Source organism: Phlebotomus papatasi, chromosome 2 (assembly GCF_024763615.1).
Source record: "Phlebotomus papatasi isolate M1 chromosome 2, Ppap_2.1, whole genome shotgun sequence".
NCBI lineage: Eukaryota > Metazoa > Arthropoda > Insecta > Diptera > Psychodidae > Phlebotomus > Phlebotomus papatasi.
The window spans coordinates 82,548,226-82,565,659 of NC_077223.1; the positions used below are offsets into that span (position 1 = coordinate 82,548,226).

General features: G+C 30.8%; 1 protein-coding gene across 8 annotated transcripts in view; it reads right to left on the minus strand.

The window, feature by feature from the left end:
- LOC129804674 (guanine nucleotide-binding protein G(q) subunit alpha) overlaps positions 1–17,434 on the minus strand; it is a 43,766-nt gene that overhangs the window by 11,291 nt on the left and 15,041 nt on the right. For 2 of the 8 annotated variants that reach the window (XM_055852204.1, XM_055852206.1), the window contains exons 3-9: positions 15,708–15,892; positions 13,922–14,076; positions 13,620–13,748; positions 10,769–10,897; positions 3,543–3,672; positions 3,317–3,470; positions 197–304 (exon numbers count right to left, since the gene is read on the minus strand). In XM_055852204.1, the coding sequence (XP_055708179.1) occupies positions 197–304; positions 3,317–3,470; positions 3,543–3,672; positions 10,769–10,897; positions 13,620–13,748; positions 13,922–14,076; positions 15,708–15,892 (990 nt within the window). Of the gene's footprint in view, positions 1–196; positions 305–627; positions 736–3,316; positions 3,471–3,542; positions 3,673–10,768; positions 10,898–13,619; positions 13,749–13,921; positions 14,077–15,707; positions 15,893–17,434 lie in introns of all 8 variants that reach the window. The other 6 variants (XM_055852209.1, XM_055852211.1, XM_055852205.1 and 3 more) reach the window with 5 other exon arrangements.

The window sequence follows — 17,434 nt, forward strand, 5'->3', positions numbered from 1 at the left end:
TACTCCGCAACGTTTTCCTTTGAATTTTAATATTATGACAAAATTTTCAAATAAACAAACTCTATTATTCGTATTAGAATTAATTCATTTTGCACTTTGCATAAATCAGGAAAGTTCTATTGTTCTTCCTAAAGCTTACTACCTACTAAAACAGCAAAATTTCAATAAAGGATTGTAGCATAAAATGATGTCTCACCTGTAGCGCAAGTAAAATGCGAATAAATAATTTTCTCCGAATCCGGATTAAGATCTACAAACATACGCAAAATGAATTCTCTGGCAGCTATTGCATCTCTCTGGGGTCCTAGAAATATACACAAGTGGCAGAAAAATACGAAAGGATGAAGCCAAAATACAAAATTTACATCAACAACAAAAAAATAAATATAATTGAAGGGACTAAATTGAATTACTGGTGAATTCTAGCTTAAAATATTTTGTTTTATTATATTCTATTGGTGGGAAAACTGCTGTAAATAATTATTACACTCTCTCCAACATGTTTGGCAATTAAAATTTACACATACGGCCTTTATAAATTTCGGTATCATAAAATTTGAGAGAAAGAGCATGAAGCATCAACACCACTGTGAGGGAGAAATTTATGATTTTGATAATAGAATACACCTGTGGCACATGTAAAATGCGAATAGCACATTCGCTCAGGATCCGGATTGCACACCAAGTATTGCTTCAATATAAATTCCCTTGCAGCTTTGTCATCCTGTTTTGGCCCTTTATTTATTTGTTAATGAATTAGCATCAATTTGTCCACTAAATCATTAATTTTTCTAGGTATACTTTAATTTAGAAATTATTTAGAAATTTTCTGAAAGATATTTTTTTTTGTTTTTTTTTTTTGTAAGGAGATAGAACCTCTTGAGAAAGCTCCAACGATTTTTTTTGACCACGCCCCCTTCTAGATCTATGTAAATTACGTTGAAATTTTTGAATATTGATTTTCCAATATCTAATGAGAGTTATTAAGTTATTAGACCATTTTTAGAGCAAAATATCCATATAATTGCAGCCTGGAAGAGATAGAAAATATAGACCACGCCTCCTACAAAATTTTGGTAGCCGCAAAGAGAATTTTCTATCATTTACATTTCTAAACATTTCTAAACATTATTCGACATAACGAAATAATTTTAGAATTTTAGGTGAAAGTATACCATAGACCAAGTCTTCATCTGGGTGTGGTTTCCAAGTGGGCGTGGCCTAAATATACTTCAAATGACAATAGAAACATGTAGGATTAAATATAGTCAAAATTTTCAAGACTCCAATAACAATATGTACCCAATTTGATCTACTAGAAATTTTCCTGAATTGCTCATTAGATATTATTATTTTACCTTTTTAGTAATTGAAGTTTGTTTAAAAAGCTTGGTATTTATTTTACAATTTTGTTGTTTTTCTTTACTGGAATTTTAATTCGTTACTAATTTTCCGTATCGAAGTTGTACTGGCAATTTTTTTTACTCCACACATCCCCAAAAACAGTTAGAAATATTTGAGTAGATAAATTTGCGGTTGTAGAGGGCGTGGCCTGGTAGGGGAAAGTGCTCTCCCTTCAAACATTCATGCCTTCGAATAATGTGAATGTTCTTTTAGTTTTCCTAAGAGACTTACACATTTCTATTAAATATTAGTTAGCCTATAATAAATTGTTGATAATTCCATGATAATATAGTGTAAATCTCTTACAAATAACAAAAGAAATTCACATTATTCGAAGGTATGAACGTTCGAAGGGAGAGCACTTTCCCCCACGTCCCAGAACACTCAGGTGAGTGATAGAAGAAACAAGTAATCTGGTCCTTCTAGAGAGGGTTGGGCGAGGGGCTAACAACCCTTCTCCATGAAAGCAAGATTATTATGAAAACTCGCAAGGAGCCTCCGATAGGACGGACTTTACGACAGCGGCTTATGCTACGTTTTGGAGCGAGCTAGCGAAGAGTCGCTAGGACTAAAAGAGAGTAGTGCGAGTGACCCGGTCCCTTAAAAGGGCGTTGCAGCCACCTAAGTAAGTAAGAGGGCGTGGCCTATTTTTACTAACATATATTCGATAGTGGTGTCTACAGTCTACAGTCTACACACTAAAAGCAATTTTCGTCAAAAATTGATTTTTTTTTAATTGTGACGTTTCTGTCTACAAAAGATAGGGGAAATTTTCTTTAAAAAGACATTTTTTAAAGAAATTTCTACTAGTGTGTATAGGCCATAACAAGTCATATTTCAAAACAATATTATTACAAAATTTCCCTTTAATCAATACAAGTAAATTTTCGAGGTATCGCATTAGAATGGGACTTTTAGTGAATATAAAAACAAAAAACAGTGTAAACTTGATTTCTAAATTGTCTCTAAGTAGGCCTAGCAATATTCAAGGAGTGAATAAGTGGTTTTCAGTATAAACCGTGAACAGCAATCGGCAAAATATTATCGATATGGAGTTAAAAATTGGTAGATTGACACTATTTTGATAAGAAATCGACACATCGGTACTATTCGGCCAAACATCACTAGATCGGCACGAGATCCGTAGATCGGGACCATTTTTAGGCACAGTTAACTACCTCTTGGCAATATTAAATTTTTATTTTTCCTCGCATTTTCAACTAAAAAAATATTGGATATATTGAGGATAAAGAAATTTAGCTTTAGCAGAATATTATAATTTTGTAGAGGGTACACTTTGCATTAACATTATATTAGGGTGGGCGTGGTTTGCATGCAATTGTAGAATTACAATTTTTCACTTTATCCTGCATATCGCAAGATTTTATTTGACTTCCTGAGTAAAGAAAAATGCTTTAGGAAATTTCCTTAAAGCCATTTTTTAGAACATATGACTTAGTTAAAAAAAATAGGCGTGGTCTCCAGATGGACATGACTTTTAAGTATTCGTTCCATTCCAATTTTTTCCCTTTATCCTACACACTCTTAAAAATTACTAGAAATACTAGCTAAGGGAGAATATTGTAAAATATTGCTTTATAGTTAATTGCATTTTGTAGAGGGCATGGCTTATTTTTCTAAGGTTAGATCCTTAAAAGGCTCATCCCCATCAAGTACAAAATTTGGAAATACTTTGCTCAGAAAGTGTTTTAAAATCCTTCTAACAAATATTGAATATTCAAGGAATTTGAAGGGGGCGTGACTGAAGAAAATGTATGGGCGGAGCTTACTCAAAAAGGTGAATATTGCCTCACAGGGGAAAAAATATTGAAAAGTTAATGTAATATGTAGATTCGACTTTCATAAATTGAATTTATTTATCAAGACAAAAACAAAACAATAGATAACTTACCATCATATTCTGGAAAATAGTCAACCAGATGCGAATACATGATTTTCTCCTCCAGTAAATCCTTCTTATTCAAGAAAAGAATCACCGATGAGTGTTGGAACCACGGATAAGTAATAATTGTTTTGAATAAAGCTTTTGATTCCTCCATACGATTCTGTCAGAAAACAAAATGCACAATCAAAACAATTTCCTTCCAGAAAAAAAGAGAAAACAAATATTTCTTTACCTCATTTTCCGATTCAAAAAGAATTTGATCATATTCAGAAAGTGCCACTAGAAAGATGATAGAAGTGACATTCTCAAAACAGTGAATCCACTTTCTTCTTTCTGATCTCTGTCCACCAACGTCTACCATCCTGTGTACATCACAAAAATTTCCCAATGCAGGAGCAACAATAACAAAAAAAAAAGAAGAAAGATAGCCCATTAGATCATTCATCATTTTTAGTCATCGATAAATTTGGGTGTAAATAGAAAGTTATGTGCAAAATGTGTGTAGTGTGCATAAACATTAAACATTGAACTACATTCAACTTCACTGAAAATTGCATGCAAGGAAAAGCCACAGAAAATGAGTGAAAATGGACAAGAATTGCTTCAATGTGTGAAATATGGACACTTTTGCTTATTTACTTCTTCCATGCAACAGCATAAGAAAAATTACTGAGATGGAGAAAGAAAAAAAATTGTCTAGAGTAAGCAGAAATAATAGATGTCAAAATATATTGTACATATTATGAACAACTCATTTGAAACGGAACTTCCAGCAATTACTACAGTGAGGAAAATATTTATGGGATCATTCTAAAGATTACTAGAGATTCATTGTTTTTCCTCCAATTTCACTATAAGAATAATTAATTTTCAGTTCGTATGTGACCCTGAATAATTACAAATAAAAGGAATCTGTAAACAAAAGGAGTTCATTCACCCTTTATAAGGTTTATCTTTTATGGTGTCCCATATGATGATATCATATCTTTTAAAGCTCGCTGGTGAGTGTCTTGGCTAACTGCAAAAAACCGATTTTGAAGGTCCTTGCTCATCTTTTTCTTACATTGCAAATTTATTTCTCTAAGCAATATCAATTCTTTTTCATAGAATACCATAGCATTGAACTGATCGATTACAAATTAATTTAAAAATTGAAAAGCAGTAAAAGAAAATAAATTATTTTATTGATATTTCAGCAACAGTAATTGTTTTTTAATACTTAGGCTTTGGAATGACTTATCTCTTACGGTTTTAAAATATTAAAAGTAAATGTTTGATAAGACCTAAACCAGAGCTACTAAAAATGCCTAAATAAGATATAACAGGGTTGGTGTCTTAGTTTATGACACAATTTTACCTAAAAATAAATATTTAAAAATAATTTAAATAAATAAATGTTAAATAAATATTTATTTAAATAAATATTTTAAAAAATATTTAAATAAATAAATATATTTAAATAAATAATTTCAAGAAATATTTAAGTAAATATTTCTTTTGGACATATTTTAGTACAAGGCTGCTCTGATGTACTTGCACTTAGTAGAATAGACTGCTCTTTTGTGTTGGTTCCTGACTAGGCTGTTTTGCCCAGTCCTCGTCATGTTCCAAAACTACCGAACAGTCGTGTCTGGATAGGAACCAACACGAAGAAAAGTTGATTACACAGAAGTACATATAAGACCAGTCATGTACTAAAAAATAGTTTCTGTAGAAAACAATTCGATAAATAAAATGAATTCAAGTAGATTGAACAAAAGTTAGAAAATGAAAAAAAAAAAAATGGGGATAAAAAGTAGAAGAGCACAATGATTTAAGAAACAAAAAGAAAAAAAAGAAAGATTTCTCTTTATATTTTTCCATTGGCGTAACATCATTAATTTCTTTCATTTTTGTACTAAAAAATCTAACTTTTTTATGAAACTTAATTGGTATTAATAATAAGAAGAAGAACTAAAAGTTAATTTCAAAATGCTCTAGAAATAAAAAAAAACTCAGGGATTAATATGAGATGCCAAAAACCGAATTTTATTTAACCCTTTAAGGACGAGAAGGTCAAAAATCGGGGGTCAGAAAAAATCACCTTTTCTGACTTTTTAGGGAAAACATACCTTTACACGACCGTAGGAAAAAATTCATTTTTGGGTACCGGTGACCCAATCGTCCTTAAAGGGGTAAAGAACAAGTGTTTAATGATTACTTATAAAAACTTAGTTCAAATAAAATTCTTTCCATAAAAAGCATCAAATTGGACACTAACCTAATGCAACATTTTTTTGGGAATATAATTTGATAAATTTTTAACAAATATATCCCTATAAACTTGATTTTTCCAAGTTGGGGGAGGTGGGGCTACATTTATATATGATTTTTTCACCTATTTCTAAATGAAATTACAATTATTTTATTTAGATCCACAATTGTTTTGTCTATCCAACTTCCAATATATTAAAACCCAGTTTCCTTTGGAAATATGCGAAAAAATCGTATAACAATGTAGCCCCACAGCTCAAAGTTGCCCCACCTCCCCCTAGTACTCAATTTAGTACAATATAAAGAGTTCATTTCCAGTAGTTCTTAACGTTCTAATAAAGAACTTTAGGATCAAAAATAGTTTATCTATCTGGATTTGTTTATTCTACTAAATTAAAAAAAGAATTAGTACAATCTTGCGTTTAGATAACAAAAATTGTCTATCCTATTAGTACTTAACCTAATATAACATTAGAATTCATATCAAGTAGCTCTATGGGCTTCAAGATATAAGGAAAGAACTTTAGGATCAAATCTAGAAAAAAGCTCAATTGTACTAAAGATTAATCAATTGTATTCATTGTTCTAAATTTAGTACATTTGAGAATTTTTACGTAAAAAAACATTTTCGTTGATTTTTTTTATTAAAAAAATCAAATAAACTGAATTAATAAGAATGTTCTAATGAGTCAAACTAGCGAACTCAATGGGTCAAGTGGTAGAGCACTCGCTCTGTGATGCAAGTGTTCCAGGTTCGAATCCCCTTTAGGTCACCAGGAATTTTTCTGGCGTTAAAGGTGTTCGGATTGCATCCAGTGAGCTTCACTGCACTTGATTCCACGGGCATGGGACTGACAACCTCATCCCGTATAAGAAAAAAATAATAATGCATGTCTAGAAATCCCCTTGTGGGGAGGCCTAGTTCCTTCATGGAATGTTGTGCCAGCATTATTATTAATGAGTCAAACTTAGTTTTATGTTGTAAAGGAAAATGTTGTACTAAATATTTTTAGTACAATTTAAAATTCGAATAATCAAAAGTTTTCGAATTATTAATTAATTTTTTAAGAAAAAAATTTTGTGAGAATGGTCAGAATTCTATCCTTACATAAATTAGTACTAAATTAATAAATTCAAATGAGACATTCAGTTAATGTAACTAGCTGCTCATAAGGGCCCAAATAGGCTCAAGTTGATCCTTGAGAATACTTATCATGTAAAATTTGGTAGTAAAGGTTTAGGTAAAGGAAATTTATGCTAAGGACCTCTAATTGATGATCCTAAGCCCTTCCTTTTAAATATTCTCCAGGGTCATCCTGAGACTATTTGGGCCTTTCTTTAGCACAAGTTTAAGCGCCTCTACAATTATTTTCCTCACTGTATTCATCAATATTCCAGTTTCAATAGAACAGGGAGGCAAACCACAAAATTTTTCTTCCAACTTTCGCTACATTATTTACTGAACTATTATCAGATTACTCTGGAGTTTTCTTCATCAATTTCACCCTGTTTTCTCAGAAGGATTCAACGAAAAAAAAAATCAAACTCTAGTGTATTGGGAATTCTTGGAAAAAGGAGATGAAGTATTGTTCATATCTCACCTGAATGAACGCTATATGACTCAAAAGGTAATACTATAGCTAGGAACAATCTATAATTTCATAGTTTAGAGCGAACCAAATTTCACAAGATAAAAAAATCATCTTTCAGTTATCATTGTTTGTCCTGAGGGAAATTGTATTTTGTGACAAACACGTGCATAGGGATTCCTATTTCTGTTACTCTCTTACTTGTCAATAAACTTTTCCTTCTCCCATTGGCATTGCTACATCTTGTATTATTTCTTCTTTTCAATCACACCAAATAATCCCCTTCTCCCCCTCCGCACCACCCCAAACCACAAAGTTATCAGGATTTTCTGAGGGTTGGCTTTTTTCGCGTGACACGACATAATTATTTGTTTGAAGAGTGAGAGAGCAAAAGGAAAGAGAAAAGAAAAAAAAGAGGACAAGTTGTAATCAAAATTAAGTATTTCACTGATTTCTCATGTTTTTTTTCTGTTCTTCTCTCAATAATTGACAAATGTAAGCAAGAATTTTCTCTTGTAATCACACATAATGTTATTCAACTGTCAAGAACCGATGAAAAGTGATTTTACAAGTCACTAACAGACAATTTTGATTGATTTATGAAACATTTAAACTTGATTTTAACTTAAGGATATTTTTTAAGATTTATTTTATATGTTTAATTAGGATGCCCAAATGACAGTATCAAAATTATTTACAAGAAAAGGTAGGACTAGATTTCTTGTGCTAAAGTTAACCTAAAATAAATTGTGATCGTAATGTCCTAAAGGACACACAACCTAAAAGATTTAAATATAATTTTGACTTTGCAATACGGCATTCAATTGAAAGGTAATCACTGTGCAAGAAAATTAATGCTGCATAAATTCAATCGAAAAAAAGGTTAAACGATTCCATAAAAATAGGCCACGCCCCCCACAGAGTTTAAAATAAGAAACAACATCAAAGAAATTATCAGAATACTATTCTCTAAGAATGTAAAAAAATGAAAATTTAGCCATTAAAAAGAATATTTGTTATAAAACATTTAAAAATGATAATTAAAAAAAAATACAAGTAATTAAAAAAAGAATATTAATTTTGATCAGTAAAAACAAAAATTCTTACAGGCATCAGTCGAACTTCTACGAAAGATTTAACTACTTTAACATTAAAAACTTGATATTATTAGAAATGTTCCAATGGCATTTTGGTAAATGGACGAAATACATTCTTAGAGAATTTCTATAAAGACCCGAAAATGAAAAAAAAAATCTTAAGATACTTTTTTTCGGGATATTAAGTTTTCTAGTTAACATTTAATTTGAATTTTTTTATAAAGTGATGCAATATTTGTCAAAAGTGCGACTTAATTTTAAAGGAAAATCATTTACCGCTTACGGTGCTATCACACTAGGATCTTCATAATTTAATTTTAAACTCAATTGAGCCAATTGAGCATTATAAGATTTCTAGAATTTACTTGAAAATTCTCACAGCCAAGACACATTTTCCAAGAAATTTGCTCAATTTTAAATAGTGCCGCGAAATTTTTGATTGTGAATGACTCCGGAAAATGTGTAATAGTCCTTAAAATGTCTTATAAGTCACTTATCTGTTATGCAAAAAATCCCCAAAGCCAGAAGAAAGGGTTGTAGGCAAGGGGATCATGAAGATTCTCATACAGTCTTTTCGAAAATCTGTATGAAGACATCCCATCTGCGATTTCTTGACACAACAATTTCCTTCGAATTGCTTTGGAGGAACTTAGCAAATTACTCCCGATACTGAAGCTTCACTAACGTACAAGTTTATCACTAATCTCTGTACTTATTTTATTTTTTTTTTTGCCATAAATAATAATTAATTACGAGTGAATAAATTAATTAAGAACAATTTGGTACAAAAGGCTACTTGTTTAATTGCAATAAAAATTGAAATAAATGAGCAATTTTAACATTTTAATTTGCTGAATTCAAATTTAATTGAGCAACCACATTTATGCTATTTTAGCATGCTTAAATATGTTTTGGCGGGCCAAGTATTAGTTTATATCAATAAATAAGCTAAAATATATCAACTCAATTGATTTTTAATGCAAAATAACGCATAAAAAAGTTCATCTGAAAATTAAATTGAATTTACAAATTGAAAAAAAATCCTAGTGTGATAGCACGGTTATACTCTTAATAAAAAAGTTTTAACAAAACCTCTTCTTACACTTTATATGGAAAAACATCCTTTTGACAAATTTTTCTTGTTAATTTGACAAAACTGTTTTTCAGAGGTTGAAACTGGTTAATGAACCGGTTCATTACCGGATCATAACCGATTAAAATCGGTTCAGATTTATCAGGGAATCCAAGACCTTTCCAACGAACATAAACCTTTTTCAATCGCTTTAGAAATAAGTTCTCTAGAGTCCTTTAAATATTTGATTTTGAATAAAAAACTTTAATGATTCAACGGTATTTTTGCATGTGAACGAAATGTTTGCTTGTCGTTTTCTGTTTTTAATCCATAAAAATCTATAAGATCACTGAATGAAAAATTTACCACAGAATTGATCAGAAAGTCTTTCACAAATTTCAAAGATCAAATAAAGAATACTAATTCAAAGATCAAGAACGACACCGCAGTATGTTTTTTTTGTAAAATTCCTCTGGAAATCCAATGGAACTTGCCATATAAGCACTTTCAAGCTATTTTCAAAATTATATTGCAAAACATAATGCGGTATCGTTCTTGATCTTTGAATTAGAATTTTTTATTTGGTCTTTGAAATATTTATATTGTCATTTTCTTAAAACTCAAAATGCGTATTTAAAATCGTTTGAGGTTATGTTCATATTGCTTTAGCGACAGTAGCGCCACTGATCACATTTTCGTAAAGTTCAAATGCTCAAGTGGAATTTATTTAGCTTTCAATCAATGGACAATTGAAAAAATTAACTTAAAAATGTCTCTGAATTCATTTCAGTCTGAGAAATATTATTTTTTGTATAAATATTGAATGAACTTAAAAAAATCCGCTAATTTAATACCACCCAACTTTTCCTCCTTCTCCAGTATCTTTTCCTTTTAGTCCACGAGGAAATAAAAGAAGCGTATTTTTAGACTGTCTCTGCAGCATGTAACTTACAACTTTATTTTTTTTGTCTCTATTTGGTTGTTGTGTGAAAGAACACCCACAAAAAAGTGAAAATAGAGGAAGAATTTTCTCTATACCACATATTTAAGGGTCATTTACCTAGAAGATTTTTTTCTACTCTTTCCTTTGCTTTCTTTCGAATTTTTTTTTTGGAATCAATACAAAATTATCGTGTGCCTCCTAATGAAAATCAATAGCAATTTACTTCTTTGACTTTTACAACTAGAAAACTAATATGTAGTAAATTTTCTACATGATTTATGATGAATCCCTTTCAACAAGAACTATCTCTCCGAAACATAAATAAAAGCTGTGTGTTTGTGTTGTATTTTTTAAGGTTTTTAGGGGGGCTAAATTTTACACTAGCAATTTTACTGCAGTGATTTTTTTTATTATTTGAGGGATTATTCCCAAATTTATGCCCCTTTCCTACACCAAAATAATAAATTGATATAAGAAATTTGGTGTTTTATTAATTTTCTGTACCTAAATATTATGCTATCCAAGTCAAATGGATACTCAAGGATTCCAGTAGTTGGAGCTCGTGCACGTAAAATGTCTTGTTCCGTTGGCAGGAAATCTGGACTTTCAATTCTTTCCAAATCACTCAAATAACTAATAAGAAAATAAGAGATAAAACAAATAATAATAATAAAGAGAAATAAAAGGGAATATAGAAATAAAGGCTGCAATTCTGTCGTGTTTTCTAATTTGAATTGATTTAGGTTATGATAAACCTAACCTCCAAAAATCACATTTTTGTCAAATAAAAGAAATAGGTCTTGATTGCTCGATTCTCATTCCACGAAATATTTATATACCACGTGGTATTTTTTATCCAATTAGATTTTCTTAAATATTCTTGAGTGGCAGAAGTTCTCAAAACGTTAAGTTGTAAAATTAGGTTATGTTGCAAGTGACAAAATTTAGATGTATATTATTTTGAGTGACCAAACTTTACTACTTCCTATCTAAAAATAGATCAAACGGTAAGTTTCAGTATTTAAAATCCTAATAAAGTCGTTTACTTTCCAAATTGTAACCTTGATAAACACGCAGTAGTTAAAATCGGACTTTGTATTTGAAGTATTTAAACGAATTGGCCACGTCTAACTAAAAAATTCACTGATTATGAAATTAAAAACGAGTTTAAACGCTTTTAAAATTAGCCTAATTAGAAAGTAAAAATTGTATCAAATGTATGAAATTATGATTTTTTGCGATTTTGCCTTATAAATGTTGTCCAAAAAATTTACATTCATTCCAAAATGTAACCTCTTAAGTCTTGTCAGAGAATGAAGTGATGCGTTTAGATTTTTGATGAGTCTGTTTCTAATTGTGAATGCTTTTTTGTAGAAGTATTTTAAAGCGTAAGTAAGTAATCTTTAACGTTGTTTACAAATACCTAAAGGTTATGTGTAACATTGAGGTTATGTAAGGAAATCCTACATTTACAAGTTACATTATTTTATGAGAATTTTCATTTCAAATTTAGAAAATTTAAGAAAGAAATCAAACGTATTTGTAATGTTAATTATAAATTTTAAATAACTCTAAAACCTAAGAAATCAACAAATGTCACACGTATTTAAGGTTATGAAAAATTTATTTAACGAATATTAGAAAAACTCAAAATGACATTAAATCGCATTGCTTTGTAAATTTACTTTAGAAATTGCTTAAAGTACTGTGCAGATTTTTGGTGTCTATTAATTGAAATGTTGAATTAAAAAAAAAAAAGATATTGAACATAACCTAAATGTTTACATAACCTAAATGTTTAAATCAAATTCTACCGTTTGAGGATTAAAAAAGTAACTTATGTGCCGAAATATTTTTATTTAAATTGCTCATTAAAATTTACAACAGCAAAATTCTAACTGCAAATTTCTTTTGTGTGAAACAATTTTAAATATACTTCTGTAATTTTTTACAACAAATCATCGATTGTATTGATCGTTATGGTACGTGCATATTTTTCGTGTAAGCATTTGATTTAAGAGGCGACATTTGTATCGTCCGTCGTTTGCTGCAAATGCTACAAAACAAAATGCAGATACGACAACAGTCGACGTAACCGACGAAAAATTACAAAATTTAACCTATTCTATTCAAAGTAAATTTGTAGCTAAATCACTGTTCTTGTATAACTTTTTGCTGGAAAATTAAATAATTTTGATTTCTTAGTTTTCCAGGTTTTGACGTTTGGAAGTTAACTTTCAACATAACCTCACTTCTTGATATAACCTCTTCTCTATAAAATTTCCTCCAATTACTATAAAATTGTCAGAGATTTTATTCAGGACTTTTTACAGCAATCTAGATCGTTCTAGTATTTAATATCTTTTGGGAACTTTATGTTTATCACATTAATTTTTTCACGGCAACAACAAAAATCTTGAAAGACAGAATTGCAGCCAAAAAAGGAAATATTTTTCATTCCAATCCTTCTCTATCAAATTCAATTTTCAATTTTTCTTTCCTGCAGCATTCACGTGAGTGCATTTTCTTTCCTCCCATCATAAATCTACTCAAATTTCCCTTTTTACTTCAGAACAAAACACTCCATAACATCATAATAAAATCCCTCTTCGATTTCACCGCTAGGTAAAAGAGAATTTTTGTCAGAAAATAATCCACAATATAATCCATTTGTTGTGTCAGCTATCACATTAAATAAATACAAAATTGCACTGAAATTGCAATTTTGCAATTTGAGGACTTGGTATTACCTTTTCTTTTACTCTTTTCTTCACTAATAAAATTTCCTAACAAATTAGGGAAATGTAGTATTATCAAATGGGTTTGTTGTTCAAATTATTTTGAGGCCAAATATAAGGTATAAGAAAAATTGCAAGAATGATATGAACAGCAGAATAAAACATGCAAGAGATTAAAAGAAAAATAAAACGATTTATAACACTCTCTCCCATGAAAATTCACACTTTCTATCGTGGAAAATTTCTAAAACGTTTAAAAAATTGATTTTTGCAAAAAAAAAATGAATACACAAAATAGGTAATAATAATTTTGATAAATCTACTAATGCAATAAAAAAATGACAGTCTTATTTAAAAACAAAATCTCTCAATCATTCCATTCTTAAAGTTTTTTTTAATGGCTTTCGTGCACCAAAAGATAAAACAGAAAAATATATATATTCCTTTTAATCAATAATTTTAATCACAATAGAAATAAAAGAGTGTTTGAGTTTGTGAAAAGAATGAAAAGTGTTAGAAGTACAATTTTTTAAATTTTTCTCATCAAAGTAAAAATAAAAAAGAGTAAAACAGCAAAGAAATGCAAAATTGATTAGAAAGGATTCTCAACACTGTACCTAAACCTGATTTCCTCTAAATCAAACGGATACTCAATAATCCCAGTCGTTGGAACTCGAACCCGTAGAATATCTTGTTCAGTTGGTAGATAATTTGGTGCAGCCACACGATCAATTTCCATTAAGTAGCTAAGATTCACAATAATTCAATATGATCATTTTTTTTTAAATAATAACTTCCCCAAATCTCTGAGGGATTTCTTTTTTTCAAAATTAAAAAAAAACACTCTCCCCCTAAATATTATTTCAAAAATTTCAAGTAAAAAATCTTAATAAAAACAAATTTTTAAGGTTTTACTCACTATTTAGCGGAATCGGTCAATTGATACTCTCGCCTTCGATCGTAACATTCCTGGATTCCAGCATCTGACCACAGATCCTTAATAGCCTGAACGTAAGGTGGCTCAAAGGTTGTGACCGTCTCAAAATCCACACTTCTGATCAATTCCGCATTGTCCTAGTTTTTTTGTAGTTGTTTTTAGTTTGCAAATAAGGAAATAGTAAATAGAATTAATCATCCATTAAATGACTCAGAGATATGTTCAGTTTTTAGTTAATCTGGAAAGCTCATTGCATGAATTAGTCATCACGCAATATTCTTAACATTTTATGTAGAGTTTACAATTATCTCATTTTTATATTTTATAAAAAGTTCAAAGGACTTTGTTTTTCAAATATTTACTGTTGGTGCAGGTGACTTTGACCCTTACTATCCGCTTTACTATTCTTTAATTTAGGATTTGTCTTTACCGATTAGATAGTGTGGCGGCATTACTTATGGCCAGGCTATACTTGTGGCCACCTCATAGATATCTCCAATTTTTTCCCACAAATTAATTTCGAAGAACCACAAAATGAGGAATATTTGATATGCTTGTCATTAAATAAAACTTTTATACAGATTTACTTTTATATTTCGGTAGAACTTTTATTATTTTGTGCGAATTATTTCACTGAAGCGACCGACACGGTCAAATATACGTCAAGTCGTTAAGAAATTTACTAACGATCTGACAATCGTTAAAAGTCTTTAAAAATTTTATATCTTCAATTAAAAATATTTAGTACTATTTTTCAAAACTTGTTTTCTTAGTAACTATATTTTCTTTTACCACTTGATTTTGATGATTTTTTCAACAAAAAACGTTAAATAATGACAAGGCCATAAGTTATTATTAACATAATATTATATAAATGAGTAGTGTGTATGATCCTTTTGGTTTTTGTTCTATTAATTTGCAATTTATTGTAAATAACGTAACTTTTTCTCTTTTTTCCTTCTTAGGACAATGAAAAATACGGAATCTTCTTATTGAACTCAAGGGACGCAAAGAATATTGAGAAAAATTCAGAATAGAATGACCAAAGTATTGCAGTCATTTCAGTGGTACCACAATCCCCACACGAATTCTGCATTAAAGTCTCCGGAAACTCTCCGGGAGAAACATTTGATAGCGCAGGCTTTCATAGTGCCCAGAAACGAACAGACGATTTCTGAGAAATGTCGTCACGCTGTTTGTCCGTCTGTCCGTCTGGCTGTCGTTAGCTCTAGAGGTCAAACGGTTAGAGGTAGAGACTTGGGACCTTCGGGGGACCCGCAATAAGTCGACCCAAGGATCGTTAACATGTTTTTTTTTTATAGAATACCTAAATAGGAGTATTCAAAAAATGCACTCTGGATCTGGAATTCTTTTAGTTCTTACTCACTTCTGAACTATACAGAAAAAAAATATTTTGCAAAAATGTTCGTAAATGTTTGTGAATTTCTATGGGGGAGTTACAAAATGCTCGTGAATCGTATAACCCACAAATAAGTTCGTAAAAGTTCGTACTTTTTTCACAAATATTGTTTGTAACATAATTATTTGACGAACATTTTTTGTAGTTTTACAAACATTTGTTCGTAAATGTTCGTAAACGCACAAAAAATGTTCGTAAAATTTTGTCATTTGTTCGTAAAATGTTCGACAGGAAAACGAACATTATATTCCGGATATTCTAGCGAATAGTCAATCAATTGCCGATCGACTAGTCCCAAGAAAATTGTTTAAACTTTAAATTCAAAATTATTAAAAATAAATAAATTACCTGATTGTGTGGCACACTGTATTGAATCTTCAGGAGATCCATGGCTCTTATCATTGATTGCATTGCCATGAATATATTCTGATAGACGAGTTTGATGAAGCCCCGTTTATCCTCATCTGAGTAACCACTTCCGTGGATAATTCTCATCTGCTTAATAAATGTCGATTTCCCCGACTCTCCAGTCCCTGCAACAAGAAAAATCAACAATTTGATTTGTTTTCCCTTTTTTCCTCTCTTTTATTCGGAGAAAATTCATTAGATATTACAGCATTTTGCCTCCAACTTTGATTTCATTATTAAATGAATGAACGAGAAATGCAACTATAGTGAATGAAATTAGTGTGGAAAAACAGGAAAAGAGGGGTATTGGGAAATTCTTCAATCTCTGTGCTTTTCTCTCCTTCCTTTCCTCATTCTCTCTCTCTTTTTGCCTTTCGACCTATACAGAACCGTGCAAAAGCAATGGTGTGTGCATTTTCCAACATCACAAATATGAATGAATCTCCTCCTGTGTAATTCACATTATTGTGAAGAAGAGAAGGTGAGAAAGAGAGAGAATTGACGTCCTGGTAACAAAATCAACCACTCCAGGGAATGCCCTCAATTTTCATCCACCACACTTCCCCAACTTCAACTGTGCATTTCTCTGTAATCTCTCATGAGTCTTTTTTCCTATTTTCTATGCAAAAGAAGACATAGAGAGAGAACAAGAGAGAATTTTCCTCCTAGAAAATGGGAAGAGCATTAGCCTCCCAAAATTCTCTGTCATGTTCCCTCAATGAACCCACGGAGAAGGCGCATTAGAGTGATTTTTCACAATGAAAATTCCCATCTGCAGATCAACTTGTTCGCTCTCCTCTTTTTTACCTTCCCCTCCCGCATAATTCCCGCAAACAAAAAAGTTCTCTTCAATGAGATGGATTTTCCATCTAAACTTTTCGTCTCGTTTCTACCCTCAAATCCTACTATTTATCATTCATCTTGGAATTTTCATGCACATGCGCCTTCATCCCACCAAACTCCAGAGCAAAAGAGACAACCACAGACATTCCCCGGAAGAGTCCCCCCAAAAGAAAACCCCATATCGCAACACAATATCCAACATAAAGGAGAGAAAATGCAGTATGAAAAACAATGGCGATAGAAAACTCGCAGAATGCTCGTACAAGTTCATTAGTTGTTTACTGTATGCTATACACTAATTAATTATATAGTTCTTGTAACCAATAAAAAGTCAATTTTTCCTTTACATCTCTCTAGAATTAACAAATTAGTGTTAAAATTATTTAACGGTTCACCAAACACAATTTTGAAAGGGTTGAAGATAATGGGATTAAATCAGAAGAAAATTTCCCTAGAGAATTTCCCAAATTCAATTTGAATTCATTTAAAATTCACAAAAAAGATATAGGGTTGATTCTCTTTTATAAATTTGTAGCAAACTAAGAAATAGACATACTCAGAGAAAAAGTTTCGTAAAATGAGTAAACAACATCCTTTTGACAAAAATTTTAACAAAATTCATTTGTTGGCTTAACGAAACTTTCTTACAGAGTACAAAGAGGGATGGCAAAGTGTCACAGGCTTTGCGAAGTGCTCAAACTCGTGACTTATACGAGCTTCAGACCTAAGGCTCAGCCATATGGCTTAACCTAAATTCTTCTTAATCAAGATTTTTTGGAAAATTATCACTTAAGATTGGTCAACATGGGCAAGTGATCCATTAA